The following is a 17,591-nucleotide window of genomic DNA, read 5'->3' as shown; positions in this document are numbered from 1 at the left end:
AGAATGCATTTGAAAGGGCGCAAGTATCTAGCATCAGAAGTATATAGAACATTGAAATACAATTCAAAATTTTATGATTCAGACAACGCATGTCTGAATTTAAAAAAAAAAAAAGTCTGACAGACAAATGAAACCGATAATTTTCAAGTAATTTTTTTTATTGCATGATATATGTTTGTTTTCTTAACTAATTATTAATGTACTATTACTCTTAAACATATATGACTAAAACTTACAACTCTAAATTATATAAATTTAAAACTGAAGTTGAAAACTATATTGCACAAAAACACCCCCCCCCCCCAAAAAAAACTTACCCAAACAAAAAAAGTGTTTTAATAACAATCCATTAAAATAGAATAGACAAGTAAAATATTAATTAAATAACATTTTTTTTGTAGCAAATTCCCATTATTCTTTTTAAAAATCTAATTTTTTTTTTATTATTTTTTAAAAAAAAGTTTAATTAAAGTAATTTGCAAACATTTCATAAAATATGTATATATTAATATAAGGAATAGAATAAAAACATTTGTGTATGCAGAATTTTTCGTTTCTTTCTAGAGTTCTATCATTGTCTGTATCATAGAGGTGCCTTCTTCAAATGAATTAAACAATTAAAAAAGGAATGTAATCTTTTTAACAATTAAGAGGATTTGGAAGTCTAAAGCAAGCTTTGAGATATTATATACATTTATTTTTTGCAGTTTACTTCTAGTATTAAATCATCCTTTCCCTTGGTATCCTTTATTTAAAGTTAACTCCATTTCATAAGAGTATATCTAGATAGGTTCAGGGATGTGCTTATGACTTGAGCACTTATGTATAAAGGCTGTGACACACTGCAAGCGATGCGGCGCAAAGCAACTGCTTCGAACCGCGTCGCATCGCTTCTGAAGTTAAAATATTTCATCTCTGAGCGCTCAGCTACGCGACCACATGCACGCACAGCTGCATATACACGCTGCGCACCGCTCCGCTTGCAGTGTGTCACAGCCTTAAAAGTGTTACACACATTTTTGCACACATTGCAACCATATAGTGCTCAAGTTATGCATGCTCCTCAGCCTACCTAAGTATGCTGTCATGGAAAAGAGACAGTATTTAACAAAGGATACCAAGTTATTAAAGGTTGATTAGATAACAGAAGGACATTTTTTTTAACTTTACTTATCTTTCGGAATTATGAAATTTTAATTTTGACTTTCATGCCCCTTTAAATAATGTAACACAGCTGTAATGCTTACATGCTAATGATTCATTAGATTATATCCTAAAATGAATTGGTATGGATTGATATATATAGGAGATAGTAGAGCTGTCAGTGGCACTAACCAGGTTTAATGAATAACCATTATTTGGGCTATATATGTAAATGAGATTCATGCTCATGTTCACATTTATAAACATTATATTGCATTTACCAGAAAACAGTGAAACAAATGTATCTGATATAATGTTTATATGTATATGGATGAAGAAGGGAATTGATAGTTTGTAGAAATAGAGCTAATTATATGAAATACCATTTCATGGAAATGTGGCTACATTATAAATGATACTAAGTAATATAAGATTTCAGAGCAGGGACTCTCTACTCCAGTATCAATTTAATTGCCAAGTTTCTGTTTATATTTATGGTCACTTAACGTTCCCTTCTTCATTCTAATAAGGCACACAAGATGGCAGTATTTATGTCAGACCACTCCCAGAGCAGAAGAAATCTTAGGTCAGTTTTTTGTCTGTTGTGTTTTTTTCATTCTCAAAAACTGCAGAGTGCTACAAACTAAGCATACTGCAGACACATTTGTTACTGAAGAGCATACGCCCTTATATAACTGGTGTTCATCAGCTAATGTGAGCAGTGTTAAAGGAACTGATGATAAAGCACACAAGCATTTATTTAAAGGGACACTGAACCTAAAAATGTTCTTTCGTAATTCAGATAGAGCATGAAATTTTAAGCATCTTTCTAATTTAATCCTATTATCAAATTTTCTTCATTCTCTTGGTATCTTTATTTGAAATGCAAGAATGTAAGTTTAGATGCCAGCCCATTTTTGGTGAACAACCTGGGTTGTCCTTGTTGATTGGTGGATAAATTCATCCACCAATAAAAAAGTGCTGTCCAGAGTCCTGAACCTAAATAAAAAGCTTAGATGCCTTCTTTTTCAAAGAAAGATAGCAAAAGAACAAAGAAAAATTGATAATAGGAGTAAATAAGAAAGTTGCTTAAAATTGCATGCTCTATCTGAATCACGAAAGAAAAAATTTGGGTTCAGTGTCCCTTTAATGTGCCAGTTTCATATAATGAATTAAATTGCCTCTTGGCAAAGATAAATTCATTCATGCATGTGTCATACATGTTAAATATCATTATGTATAGAAAGGATGTACTATATCTGCAGAACCAGTGTAAATGACAACAAAAATTAAATTATAGGATTTTTAGAGTATTCATAGCTGTCTGTTTATTTTAGAGCTACATTGAGTATATTAGTGTAATTTCCAGGTTCCTGAGGTTGAACAACAGCTTCATCAAGACTGTGGGACCTCTATAAATATATATACATATGTGTAAATACAAATAAATAGATAGTGAAAGCAGACAGGACTAGATGCAATAAAGTCCACAGGCCTGTGAGACCCGAACAAGCTTTTAACCTCCAGATACTCTTATTCAGAAGAAAAAAATGGCTAAGGGTGACTTGTAAGTACAACTATAAACTAATTTGCTTTGATTTATCTTTAAGTACTGCTTGTGTTTCTTAAATTTTTTATTTAAAATAAAACTATTGAAGGACGGTACATTAAATAATACATATCATACATCAGCAATTCAATACTTCAATGCAAACGATCTGCAAACAAATGTTTTAGAACCATAACAGTTGTGTTACCAAAACAAATGCTATGCATCATACAAAAATACAGTTTAAAATGAATAATACTCACTTTCAGTTCTTTCTATGGCAGCCACATCACCAGCACTAAACTATACACAAACTAACAGCGCACAGCAAGTGAGGAAGCAGTTAATAGTAGCAGAAGGAGGCTAGGGGGGACTACAGCTACAGCAGTTAATAGTAGCAGAAGGAGGCTAGGGGGATTAAAGCTACAACAGTTAATAGTAGCAAAAGAAGGCTAGGGGGACTATAGCTATAGCAGTTAATAGTAGCAGAAAGAGGCTAGGGGGGACTACAGCTACTGCAGTTAATAGTAGCAGAAGGAGGCTAGGGGGACTACAGCTACAGCAGTTAATAGTAGCAGAAGGAGGCTAGGGGGTGACTACAGCTACAGCAGTTAAGAGTAGCATAAATAGACTAGGGGGGGGCTACAGCTACAGCAGTTAATAGTAGCAGAAGGAGGCTGGGGGGGGGGGGCTACAGATACAGCAGTTAATAGTAGCAGAAGGAGACTGGGGGGGCTACAGCTATAGCAGTTAATAGTAGAAGAAGAAGGCTAGAGGGACTACAGCTACAGCAGGTAATAGTAGCAGAAGGAGGCTGGGGGGGGGGCTACAGCTACAGCAGTAAATAGTAGCAGAAGAAGGCTAGGGAGAACTACAGCTACAGCAGTTAGTAGCAGAAGAAGTCTAGGGGGACTACAGCTACAGCAGTTAATAGTAGAAGAAGTAGGCTGGGGGGGGGGACTACAGCTACAGCAGTTAATAGCAGAAATAGGCTAGGGGGGACTACAGCTACAGCAGTTAATAGTAGCAGAAGGAGGCTAGGGGGGACTACAGCTACAGCAGTTAATAGTAGCAGAAGAAGGCTGGGGGGGCTACAGCTACAACAGTTAATAGTAGCAGAAGAAGGCTAGGGGGACTACAGCTACAGCAGTTAATAGTAGCAGAAGGAGGCTAGGAGGGGACTACAGCTACAGCAGTTAATAGTAGCAGAAGAAGGCTAGGGGGACTACAGCTACAGCAGTTAATAGTAGCAGAAGAAGGCTAGGGGGGATTACAGCTACAGAAGTTAATAGTAGCAGAAGGAGACTAGGGGGACTACAGCTACAGCAGTTAATAGTAGCAGAAGAAGGCTAGGGGGACTACAGCTACAGCAGTTAATAGTAGCAGAAGGAGGCTAGGGGGGACTACAGCTACAGCAGTTAATAGTAGCAGAAGGAGGCTGGGGGGGGGGGACTACAGCTACAGCAGTTAATAGTAGCAGAAGAAGGCTAGGGGGGACTACAGCTGCAGAAGTTAATAGTAGCAGAAGGAGACTAGGGGGGACTACAGCTACATCAGTTAATAGTAGCAGAAGAAGGCTAGGGGGACTACAGCTACAACAGTTAATAGTAGCAGAAGGAGGCTAGGGGGGACTACAGCTACAGCAGTTAATAGTAGCAGAAGGAGGCTGGGGGGGACTACAGCTACAGCAGTTAATAGTAGTAGAAAAAGGCTAGGGGACTACAGCTACATCAGTTAATAGTAGCAGAAGGAGACTAGGGGGGGACTACAGCTACAACAGTTAATAATAGCAGAAGTAGGCTAGGGGGGACTTAAGCTACAGCAGTTAAAAGTAGAATAAGGAGGCTAGGGGGGACTACAGCTACAGCAGTTAATAGTAGAATAAGGAGGCTAGGAGGACTACAGCTACAGCAGTTAATAGTATCAGAAGGAGGCTAGGGGGGACTACAGTTGCAACAGTTAATAGTAGCAGAAGGAGGATAAGGGGGACTACAACTGCAACAGTTAATAGTAGCAGAAGGAGGATAGGGGGGACTACAGCTGCAGCAGTTAATAGTAGCAGAAGGAGGCTAGGGGGGACTACAGCTGCAGCAGTTAGTAGTAGCAGAAGGAGGCTAGGGGGGACTACAGCTACAGCAGTTAATAGTAGCAGAAGGAGGCTAGGGGGACTACAGCTGCAACAGTTAATAGTAGCAGAAGGAGGACAGTGGGGACTACAACTGCAACAGTTAATAGTAGCAGAAGGAGGCTAGGGGGGACTACAGCTGCAGCAGTTAATAGTAGCAGAAGGAGGCTAGGGGGGACTACACCTGCAGCAGTTAATAGTAGCAGAAGGAGGCTGGGGGGACTAAAGCTACAGCAGTTAATAGTAGCAGAAGGAGGCTAGGGGGGACTACAGCTACAGCAGTTAATAGTAGTAGAAATAGGCTAGGGGGGCTACAGCTACATAAGTTAATAGTAGCAGAAGGAGGCTAGGGGGGACTACAGCTACAACAGTTAATAGTAGTAGAAATAGGCTAGGGGGGCTACAGATACAGAAGTTAATAGTAGTAGAAGGAGGCTAGGGGGGACTACAGCTACAGAAGTTAATAGTAGTAGAAGGAGGCTAGGGGGGACTACAGCTACAGGGAGAGAGTCTGGGAGAAGAACTGAGTCAAAAAGCAAAGAGCAATAAGAGAGCAGTATGTGAAAAAAAATTAGAGACAAAAAATAAAGATAGATAAGAATGTTGTGTGTATGATTGTGTGTTCGCATATTTGTTTGTGTACTTTGTGTGTAACTGTGGATGTTGCATGATATTGAATGAGGGTAACATTATTTGTCCCTTTTTTAGCTACCATATTTATTAGGGTCAAAATTACCCATGCTGCTAAGCTAGGTAAATAGCTTTCAACAGAGTTTTAACATTTATAAATGTCACAGTGGGCATAGGAGTGACAGCATTTACAATTTCAATTTGTTTTAAAAACAAGTTTTATTACATCTAGTCCATAAATTAGATAGATCATAGATAAAAGATAGATGAATGATAGATGATTAGATAGATAGATAGATAGATAGATAGATAGATAGATAGATGTTACATACGTAGTGTAAAATTGGAGAAGGCCTCTGTCCAGTATTCTGCTCTGGGACTCTGCAGCATCTAGTTATGCCTTGCATTACAAGATCTACAATGCAACTGTTAACCCATCAGCTGCCAGAGAAGAGTGACCCTATGACAATATGTTACAGCCTTTTGACTGCATGTCAATGTGTTACACCTTTTTGCTGGCATACTGAACTAAGAAAAGTTACATTTTATTCTGAATTTGCAGTGTTTATTTTTGCATGTGTTATGTAGCCATTGTAGTAGATAAACAATGTTCTACATTTTGGTATATACAGCTGTAAAATAAACTCACTACAGCTGCAAAAATGAAAAGAAATGGAGCTTTATAATAGAGATTACTGCTAAACTGGGAATATACAGGGTACTGCCACCTTGATCTCAGGATAATCCTTTGAGGTAAAGCATTCTTGCAGACTTTCAATGAGGAAATCCTGCAAAAAAGAAGAAAGAAAACAGTCTGTTGTTAGATTTCACTGAGATCATAATGGAACTACCATGTAACCCCCTTTATGGAAATTCCAGGTTCCCCGCAGACTCACTTCAGTGGCACTGGCAATGTTAAATTTGTAGAGAAAAATCCTTCAATCATGTTTTGTTCATTGTACAATATACCACAATGTTAGTTTTCAGATTTGTAAAGTCAGCCAGGGTTTATGTCTCCTAAACATTTATTTGTAGCTAAATAGCACATTGTACACTATAACCATTATTTATAATTAAATATTATAAATTAATACTATTATTTATTAATAGGTACATTGTTAGTCATTTCTATAAAATCCCCAATTTCCACAACTATAATGAATTAGCCTAAATGATCGTTGTTCCTCAACAAGCTGAATGTGACACAATTTATTAAATCAAATGTTAGAATACGCTTACAGTAAATATCAGTTTGCACGCATATTAGAGTGTTCTATTTAATTTGTTTTGCTACATTAAACCATACCGTCTGTATTATGTGAACAAATTCTGGTCTTGTTAATTAGCTCTTTGCAAATAATGTAAAATCATTAACATTTATTTACATTAATAAAAATTGCTTCCAGTGCTTCTATGTTGAAAACTGTAAATATATATATATATATATATATATATATATATATATATATATATATATATATATATATATATATATACATTCTAAAGAGATGATTTAATGTGACAGGATCAAACACATAGGGCCAGATTACAAGTGGATGGATAATTAAAGGGACACTGAACCCAATTTTTTTCTTTCGTGATTCAGATAGAGCATGACATTTTAAGCAACTTTTTAATTCACTCCTATTATCAAATTTTCTTAATTCTCTTGATATCTTTATTTGAAATGCAAGAATGTAAGTTTAGATGCCGGCCCATTTTTGGTGAACAATCTGGGTTGTACTTGCTGATTGGTGGATAAATTAATCCACCAATACAAAAGTGCTATCCAGAGTTCTGAACAAAAAAAAAGCTTAGATGCCTTATTTTTCAAATAAAGATAACAAAGAATAATTGATAATGGGAGTAAATGAGAAAGTTGCTTAAAATTGCATGCTCTATTTGAATCACGAAAGAAAAAATTTGGGTTCAGTGTCCCTTTAATGCTCCCGCTCGAACATTATGTGCGCTAGAAGTAAGCTTTTTGCGTGTGTCAAGATGTGCTTATATTATGAGTTGAAAGTTTTTGATTTGAGAAACAGTTAACCAGCGCTCTGAAGTCATGGTAATCATTCAACTCGTAATACCAGCAGTAAGCCCTATGAGCACAAACACCCACGATAAACCCCTTATCGCTCGCATGTGAACGTTTGTGCTCCACTCATAATCTGACCCATAGTGTTTTTAAATACTTACCATTTTATAGCTTCTCACTTGAGAGAGCTCCGGGATATAGGAAAACCATAAAATTCAACCCTCACACTTACGCACTTATCTAAAGGGCTCATACCCTTTCATTCTTGTAGGGGCAAGTAGTTGCCTGTAGTTGTTCTCAATGTAAATTTTCCTTTGGTGCTCTGCTGGTGCATTTAAAAAGTATTTTAACACTCTTGTTTTGTATACTATTTTGATAAAAAGCAGTGTTATATTCTTACACACATACTATAAATTAGAAATGTATCTATATATCTATATATATTTATGTCATCTGTCTCTTTGTGTATATCTATCTCTCTATCATCTAATCTATCTACAGTATATAACATTATTATTATAATTTATTTGTAAAGATCCATCATCTATCTATATTTCTATCTACCTCTAACTGTCTATACATCTATTTTTTTTTTTGTCTGTCTTTAATGCGGCTCAGCCTTCTTCAAATGTAAGTCATCTACTTGGGTTCTCTTTAGTAAAATGATCAATAGCAAAGGCATATTCACACTTTCAGGGTTTTAAAACAATATACTTTTTTATTGACATTTTGAAGAGCAATAGTTCCCTTCCCCAGAACCAAAAAAAAATGCAACATATGGAGGTGAGTTAGCTCTCTATATAAATTCTATATATACATTTTATATATGTGTTTTTAGCAACCTTTTTGGGGTCTGAGGAAGGGTCTGTTGCTCCTTGCAATGTCATTCAAATGTGTAAAAACTTTGAACTTTTTGGGCTTTTGATTAACACTATTCCAATCCATTGGAAATTGTTCTACATTTGGATTGAGCAAACAAGTGAAAAACAATAAGCAACAAGATATACCATACAAAATAGGACAACTGGGTTTTTTTTTAGAGGTAAAAGGTATATAATTCGATTAAAAAAAAATAGATGCAAACTGGCAGTAAAATTATTTTCTTATGAATTTTAAAACCCTTGGTAGGACTTGGAATGCAAATTATCTGGTTAGTTTTCACAATGCTCATTTTAAAACCTATTATATACATATATATATATATATATATATATATATATATATATATATATATATATATATATAAATGCTCATTTTAAAATATATATATATATATCTATATTAGTTTTGCAAGCAAAGTATTTTTGATTGAATTTTCAACAAATGAATGTGGACATTTAACAAGATATAGATTAGAGAAGAAGAGATTCTGACCTGACTGACACAGCTGGCCTGGCTCAGTGTGCTGACTGCTCTCATGTAGCTCTGGTTCCGAGATCGGAATTTTGGAGAGTTGTAATTCCCTGATGGGTCCAAAACATGCCCGGCAGGCATTTCACTCGCAGCTTGTAGGTAGCTCTGGCTAAAATAGATAAACAAGAGACAAAAAAAATATATGAGGACAACACTGTTCTAGTTTATGCAGAATAATCTATTTTTATCCATTTGGTGTCCTCCGTCGACCTCAAGTACAAAAGTAAATGTAATTATTTATAGAATAAAAAACACAGTAGTGTGTACATTTTTCAGGCCTGGCAGCTATGTCCCCTGCTATTGCATAAGAAAGCAAAAATTAAAAAAATATATATTGCATCCAAGATTTATTTATAAATGAAACAGTGTTATTTTATGTACACTACAAAACAATATATAAGTATTATATGTCTACTTTCAAAACAAAATATTTCTTGACATTGTGTTTTTAACAGTATATGAATGAAGCTCAGATTGGAAAGCAGCACTGGCCAATATCAATGTCAAAAGGCACAATACAAAATAAGGATTTCTCTTTTAGTCATTGTAGTAAATAAGTCAGGGCAGGTAGCAAAGGTTCAAGGTTAGGTTTAATACATAACTCAGTAAGCTGAACTCAGAAACTCAGGATAAGCTTATGTCACGACATGCAAGACAGCTGAGCCCTGTGTTAATAGTGATGTAGTCTTATAATAACAAAATGGTGTAATACTGTTGCAAAATGGCAAAAAGATGCATACCTGGTAACAATAAAGCTATGTGAGTAAAGTGTGCAAGTATTGTATACAACCCAACACAAACACCTCATAGAAACATAAGGGAACCAAGAAATCCTAGAACCTATGGACAGTTAAAGTATTCTTTTAAGAAGTATTTCCTTTTGGATTGAATGGTCTTGCATGGTTCTTTCAGGGATTTCAGTGGCAGAGGTTAAGGCCCTGCTTTCTGGCTACACTTTATCGAGACCTATTACAGAATCTTTAGACCTGTTGCAAAGACCTGCCCTGTGAGTCCCAATGTCAGGCAAAGTTGACATTACCTGACTGGAAGAAACAGTGGGGCAGAGAAATGTATACGTGCCTGGAAAAAACAGCCTGGCAGAGCAACCAATACCTGCCTGGAAGAAAGAGTGGCATAGGCAGAGAGACTGATACCTGTCTGGGAGCACACTGAGACCAGCCCAGCTGGGGGAGATAGCCTCTGGTTTGACCCTGGTATCTCTGGTAGCAGACCTATTATTTAGGTGCTGTCCCAGGGTTGGATGGAGTAAGAAGGACCCCCTAGTAGAGATACTTCGAGTTCACCCGGGTCTTGGGGAATTAGCAACATCTTTGCATTTTTCAGTGGCAATATGATGGTTAAAGTCAGGTTGCCTTCACCTTCTTCTTTTCTGTAAGCAGGTAGGAAGGTGTAGTGTATGCACCTCACAGAACCAAGAAAAATGATTCTAGCACTCTGCATTGCTAAACACACACGTGTAAATAATATAACACAATGGAAATAGCTCACAGACATAATCACAAAAGTTAAAATTAAAAATTAAAAAAGAGTTTCAAGAGCAAATAATATTAATGATGGATTGATATATCAGCTCAGTTTTTGCATTAGAATTGAATTAGCCTTACATTGGCTGCACAGCTTCAGTGTCACATAAGGAAGCAGCCGCAAAATTGTCTGTAGCGTTTGTCATGTTTTTTTAGTAATATTTGCTCCACTTGTTGTTAATAATTGCAAATTAATTATGTATCAAACATGATCTTTAAATGCCTACTATTAAATCATAATTCACTGTTAGTTATATATTCATTACCTTGATGTAAATACTAATACATTGTGTGATCCAGTATTTTTTGTTTTAACAAAAAGAGGTAAAAAAAAAACCCCAAGGATTTGAATCAGACAAACACAGTGGATGCAGATTAAATATTAAAATACAGATTAGTTATAGCAGCATGTTGCCATGAATTAAAGTACAAAACTAATTTTATAAAATAAATAAACATGTGATATATATTTTTTCTATAATGAAGTGGGACTTCTGGCTTATAGAAGAATATCTAGAATATGCTGCCTGCCGCTTGATCTGTTCATCACAAACACATTTACTATGTAGAAATGGAAAAAGGTATATTTTATTGTAGCAAATTTACATTCATCTTACTTTACTTTCTCAATGTCAACCACTTTATAAATCTTTATTAGACCCTCGGCCACCATGGACAGTTGCAATGCCTTGCTCTGTCAAAGGGTTGCACAAAATGATTTCTCTACAGATCAACAAATGATATGCTCCGTAAACATTCATTATTAATTCATGTTGCATCCAGTGTGGTTTTATTTCCACGTATATCAGGTGCTAATGTGAAATACATTGATCACTATAAAAAATGCAGTCATCTGAGGTAGAGGTTTCAATCTCTAGAGAGTTTTTAGTTAAATATTTACTAGCTATATGTCGACTAAAACTAAAGACAGGATTTTATATATACATGTTCACATAGTGAATAATAGATTTGATAACTTGTCTTGTACTAATAGCTAAACAGCAGGAGGTAAAATGTTTATTTAGCAAAGCATAGAGAAATCTGAAACACACTAGCTACCTAGCTTTAAAAAACATCAAAGATTAAGAGCAAACAATAAGCCAATCAGTTGATGCTATAGACAGTACAGGAAACTTGTATAATAGAAAAAGTCATCAAAATTTAGGCACAGGGATATAAAACAGTTTATTTGCCAAACAGATACTTGAAGCAGTTGACTATAATAATATCAAATGCTAATGGCTTAACCAGGCTCTGTAAACGTATAGTCCAACTTTAGGCCCAAGAGCCACAATGAAGACCTTAAATGCATTTTATATGGACCCCACATGCACACATTATGTAATGTTTGTATCTGATGTTTGGAGGTTATTATGTATCACATTCCCTGCTACTATATGTTTATCTTCAGTGCATTGTTCTGTGATGTTACAGGGAAGTATCTGGCTGTGATTCCATACTACTGTCTGTTACTGTTTACAAAACATACCCACTAACATAATTCATCCATGTAAATGAGAGCTGCAGGTGCTGAAAAAGAGCCTCTTTCTGTGCAGATGACTCACTTCTGTCTGTCATCTCCATAAGGATTAAATAGTCTATGTTTGTGAATCTCTGGGTATATGAAGGTGTATGGTACTTGTGCAAGCATAAGTGGTATGGACATCAAAGAAAAAACAGAACTAAGGATGTGGGCCATACTTCTTGTGGCCCCAGGAATCTGTGCTTTTGGGTGGTCCCTTGAAAGTGAGAACAACAGACACAGGGTACCCTAACTCTACCTAAATATATCCCTGTGCTATAAGACATTTTTATGAATTATATATACACAAACACACACACACACATATATATATATATATATATATATATATATATTGCAGTCAGGAGACACAGCTCCTGGCTGAAAAACCAGCTGGTACAATATCAATGTAATTCTAAATGAATTATTAAAAAACAATATAAGAAAACTATAAATATAATATATATGATATATGTGATGATATAAATTGATAATTAATAAAAACAATCACTCCAAAAATACAGTTCTTAGCTTTGATGTATAAAGGCAGTGTATTTTCCTCTTAATGTTTCCTTCGTTGCTCCACAGGAAATGCCGGCTGCTTGTTAATAAACCCCTCGGGTTTTCCAATCCGAGTTCCACAAACTTGTTTTATCTAAAAAAACGAGTGCACAAGGCACCTCTCATAGTGCAACACATTTATTATGATAATAAAAAGATAAACAGTCACAAATAAAGCTTCCCATGCAATGGGTTCTCACAAAAGAACCCCCAATCAAATGAGGTAAGGTACAAGCTGCAAAGTTAAGGTAGAGATGTCCCCTTATAGCTGCTATCCGGATGATACTGGTTGTCACAGAAGAAGGCAAAGTCCTTATTTAATTTAAATTGCAACTCCACAAAAGATCAGCTATGGTTGAATACCACGCTGGATACACACAGACCGTCAGTTCCTTCCATATTTTATTCTGGAGTGAACGTGATGTAAGGTGGGCGTGGCCTAAATAAGGACTTTGCCTTCTTCTATGACAACCAGTATCATCCGGATAGCAGCTATAAGGGGACATCTGTACCTTAACTTTGCGGTTTGTACTTTACCTCATTTGATTGAGGGTTCTTTTGTTAGTACCCATTGCATGGGAAGCTTTATTTGTGACTGGTTATCTTTTTATTATCATAATAAATGTGTTGCACTATGAGAGGTGCCTTGTGCGCTTGTTTTTTTAGATTATATATATATATATATATATATATATATATATATATATATACAAATATATATTTACAATAAAAATTACATTATCTTGTTTGTGAAGAACGATGGAATGAGAACTATTCATAACTTCATAACTTACACACAAGCTAACGGTGTTAGGATTTTTCTTCTGTGCATAGCACAGGGACATATTTACGTAGATTTGTTGGGTATCCTTTGTCTGTGGTTTTAAAGGGACATAATACTCATATGCTAAATCACTTGAAACTTTTGCAGTATAGCTGTAAAAAGCTGACAGGAAAATATCACATGAGCATCTCTATGTAAAAAAGGAAGATATTTTACCTCACAATCTCCTCACCTCAGCAGAGTAAGTTATGTGTAAAAAGTTATGCTCAGCTACTCCCAGCTGCAGGTAAAATAAAAAAATGAAGAAATGAACAGCAGCCAATCAGCATCAGCAGTGCTGAGGTCATGAACTCTTTTACTGTGATCTCATGAGATTTCACTTAACTCTCATGAGATTTCATAGTAAGCTGAATAGGGAAATAATATGAGAGTGCACGAGGCTCATCCTCTTAGCTGTCCCAGGACAGACATACTAAAATGCTTTTTAGAAATCCTTTACAATGAGATGTGGCTACTGAGGAATTTTGAGGTAAAATAATATCTTTCTTTTTTAACATAGAGATGTTCAGGTGATATTTTCTAGTCAGCTTTTTACAGCTATACTGCATCACTTTCAAGTGTTTAAACATTTGGGTATTATGGCCCTTTAAGGTGGCAATTCAAGGATTCATTGATTAATTTAGAAACACACAAACAATAAATTAAAATTACACTGTCTAAATAAAAATTACTCAGAATAATTGAGACAAAAAATGTTAGTAAGAACATAATAATAAATAATAATAATTATCAGACATTTAGAGGGGCACTGCCCCATTGACCAGCCACCACTGCTTACAGATACTTTTTTTTTACCAGTGCTGTATAAATCAGAATAGTGATGTATAGGAGAATACAGTTGTACATAATTAATTGAAGGTTCACTGCTTTAGTAATATTTTAAATATTATCTTTTCTTATTAGCAAATTTGAAACAAATGGCTGGTTTTATATCTTGAAATAAATCTGATTGGTGATTGGTTTCAAAGTAAATAAAAAAAGGAACACCCCCGGCCCCTTTATTCACTATGTTTCCCTTGTTTTGTCTTATGCAAAATAGTTTGACTATAATACCAACAGAATTCAGCACTTGTACAGAACATTACACATTTTTACCATTACAATAGCAGGCTATACCTTAAAACTGCAGAGGAAGTACATACCAAAGTCAATAATTCAGGCTATATTGATCCAATGTTTTTTCAAAGATTGTCCAACTAAAGGGAAATATTTTGTACAAATGTTAAAATTTGTTTTTGGTACAGTCTTCCTAAAATATTGTTTTATGATGGCTTACCTCTGGAATGATTGCACTGTATTTGCTACAAGTTTATTTCATTGACGGTTAAAAAGTGATTGCAGGCCTATAGTAGATATTGAGCAGCATATTTTGCCAATTTATACACCTGTAGCTTGGTGTTAAAATACCCACTGCACAATGTTTCTATTCCCAATACAGCCTGATAAAGTATTGCAAATGAAATGCTGCACCATATCTACTGAAAAATCAATTTTTCCACTCCTTCACAGCTCGTTTTTGCACCACAGTCTATAAATGTCATTGACCACTCCACACTGTCAAAATAAAGAGATACAGCTTGATTCAAAAAAGCTTTAAAAAGAAATACATTGCATGGAAGCTCTTGGATAGTGTTCATAGCCGTAGAAATTGAATCATTGAAGGGTGATTCTGCTTCAGCTGAGAGATCAAGGTAGTCTGAATATATATGACTATAGAAGTAATCTTAGGATTTTACAAATTAGGTTTTGTTATGTCTTATATTTTGGAATAGTGCCACTTATTTTTCGAAGAAAAAAAAATCTTGTGGCATTTATTGATTACTTTAAGTAGGCTACATTTATATTTAGATGGAATAAAAACAGAAAAATATTCTAAACTTTAGCAAGTGAATCACAAATCATTTTATCACTATATGATTTCTTGGAAAGCTAGCTATATTATAGTTTCTCATACAAATAGTAAGAAAGGGACATTAGATATTTAGTTACCCAATTTTCTAAGAAAAAAAATAGACTATTTAAGAAACATTCTGTTCTCATTTTTTAAATATCCACTTGTAGAAATTCAAATTCATAAGCATATACTAGCTACTTTTAGCTTTGTTAATACTAATAACTCTTTGGATATAGCAAAATAAACAAATTTACTCTGAGCTAAACAATAAAAGTGGCCTTAAACAATAAATATATGCTAGATAATATATATTGGAAACAAAGATTAACCTCAAAATAATAAATAGATTAATTATATTAGTTTAAATATTGAAAAAATAAATGTAAAGTATTAGTTTCAATAAAGTACCTCTTAAATAATTAGTGATATGTTGAAACCTGGCTTTTCCTTATGCAATCTCTTCAGCTAAGCACAATTAGTGACAAATACATGCTCTATATATAATGCTGCAGGGGGAGACTTAAAGCCTTTGCAGTACAGATTTGTTCAAATCTTCTTAACCTGTCCACCACCTCAGTGGACTAATTAGACCGAGGTAATTTACAGCTCCAGCTCTTGCTGATTAGTTGAACAAAAGAAGTAAGTGCACAAGCTGTCTTAGTAATAATATCTTTCATCATACTATCATCAAAAGGGTAGTAACAGAGTGGGGATCTCATTAAACATTAAAGGAACATTAAACCCAATTTTTTTCTTTCATGATTCAGATAGAGAATACAATTTTAAACAACGTTCCAATTTACTTCTATTTAATTTGCTTCATTCTTTAGATATCTTTTATCAATGAAATTGCAATGCACATGGGTGGGCCAATCACACGAGGCATCTATGTGCAGCCACCAATCAGCAGCTACTGAGCCTATCTGGATATGCTTTCAGCAAATAATATCAAGAGAATTAAGCAAATTAGATAATAGAAGTTAATTAGAAAGTTGGTTTAAATTGCATGCTCTTTCTAAGCATGAAAGAAAAAATGTGGGTTTGATGTCCCTTTAAATTAGTCAGTTCCCAGTAAAATAACTATTGGCAATCCATAACCATGTAATCACCATGAACAAATTCTCTGACCATCCTAGGGAAATATAAAGAGAAATTGCACCCAAAATTGAATTTTATGCTTCCACTCTGAAAGAAGCCCTGAGCCTAAAGTGTGAAGCACGTGAAGATTGGCAAAGGTCACCCTTCAGTCTAAGGACTGTTTGTATGACTGCAAGTGCTGAGTCACAACAGGCTCTGTCCTAGTGAATAATTCAGCTAGCCATTGATATGGTAACTATGCACTACTCTGACACATGGCTCTGATATCCATGACCCTGGCGAGGAAGTGAAAGGACCAGGAAGGGAGACTTTGATTAACCACCTGCCTACTATTTTAACAAATACACACATCTGCATGTATCTACTACAGGTGCAAGCATACTCCGTGATTGGCGAAACTCTTAATGGAAACTTGAGAGACTAAAATCCCCATAACTGAATGTTGGTGATTTGCATAGGAAAGGGATCTCCAAGACAGGAGTGGAAGAATAATATTGAATTTGGGGTAAAATATTTCCCTATGATGGTCTAAGAATTTGGTCATGGTGATTACATGGTTATGGATTGCCACATAGTTATTTCACTGGGAAGGACTAATTCATTGTTCAATGGTGATTCCTACATTTTATGATAGTATGATGAGATTTCCTTTTACAACTCCGTGTCTATGAACCCGGGCAACAAGTTCTCAATGACCTAAATAGGAGTGACAGTAGTTACACAAGTTATCACAAGACTAATCCAGGATTGATGTCCAATATTATTCAGAGCTTGATATTTGTCACTTACTATTAAAGGTACACAAAACAGGTTGAGATATGTGCATATCCTAAAAGGGCTAATTAATTAAAAATAGTTTGCATTAAAAAAAATGTTTAAACATTGCTGGCAAGTATTTTAAAATAATTTTTAAATCACAGTGACTCCTGACTGATTTCTGGCAATTAAAGACTTCAGAAGGTGTCCGGAAACCTAGCAGAGAGTTTATTCTAGCCGATAGGGCAATCCATCTTGGCCCAGCTACGGTCCCATAGGAGTTTTACCATCACACTGTATCTGACTGCCTGCTTTTAACTTCAATCTTGTAAGTGCAACAATGTATGTTGCGTGTGTATTTGCATATTAAAAATTTCACTTGAATCGTACCGTGTGTGCGCATTTCTCTTTCTCTTTTTCAAAATGAATTACATAGCTAAGCTGCCTGGAGAAACCAACTCCACCCCCCTTATCAGT

General features: G+C 35.2%; 1 protein-coding gene across 1 annotated transcript in view; it reads right to left on the bottom strand.

The window, feature by feature from the left end:
* The window catches only part of DLGAP2 (DLG associated protein 2), a 709,652-nt gene that overhangs the window by 305,495 nt on the left and 386,566 nt on the right, over positions 1-17,591 (bottom strand). Inside the window, exons 4-5 of the mRNA XM_053710360.1 lie at positions 8,857-9,004; positions 6,176-6,235 (exon numbers count right to left, since the gene is read on the bottom strand). Of these exons, the coding sequence (XP_053566335.1) occupies positions 6,176-6,235; positions 8,857-9,004 (208 nt within the window). The remainder of the gene's footprint in view (positions 1-6,175; positions 6,236-8,856; positions 9,005-17,591) is intronic.

Source organism: Bombina bombina, chromosome 4 (assembly GCF_027579735.1).
Source record: "Bombina bombina isolate aBomBom1 chromosome 4, aBomBom1.pri, whole genome shotgun sequence".
Taxonomy (NCBI): Eukaryota; Metazoa; Chordata; class Amphibia; order Anura; family Bombinatoridae; genus Bombina; species Bombina bombina.
The sequence above is the reverse complement of the archived record's forward strand: the minus strand, read 5'-3'. Positions and strand labels throughout refer to the sequence as shown.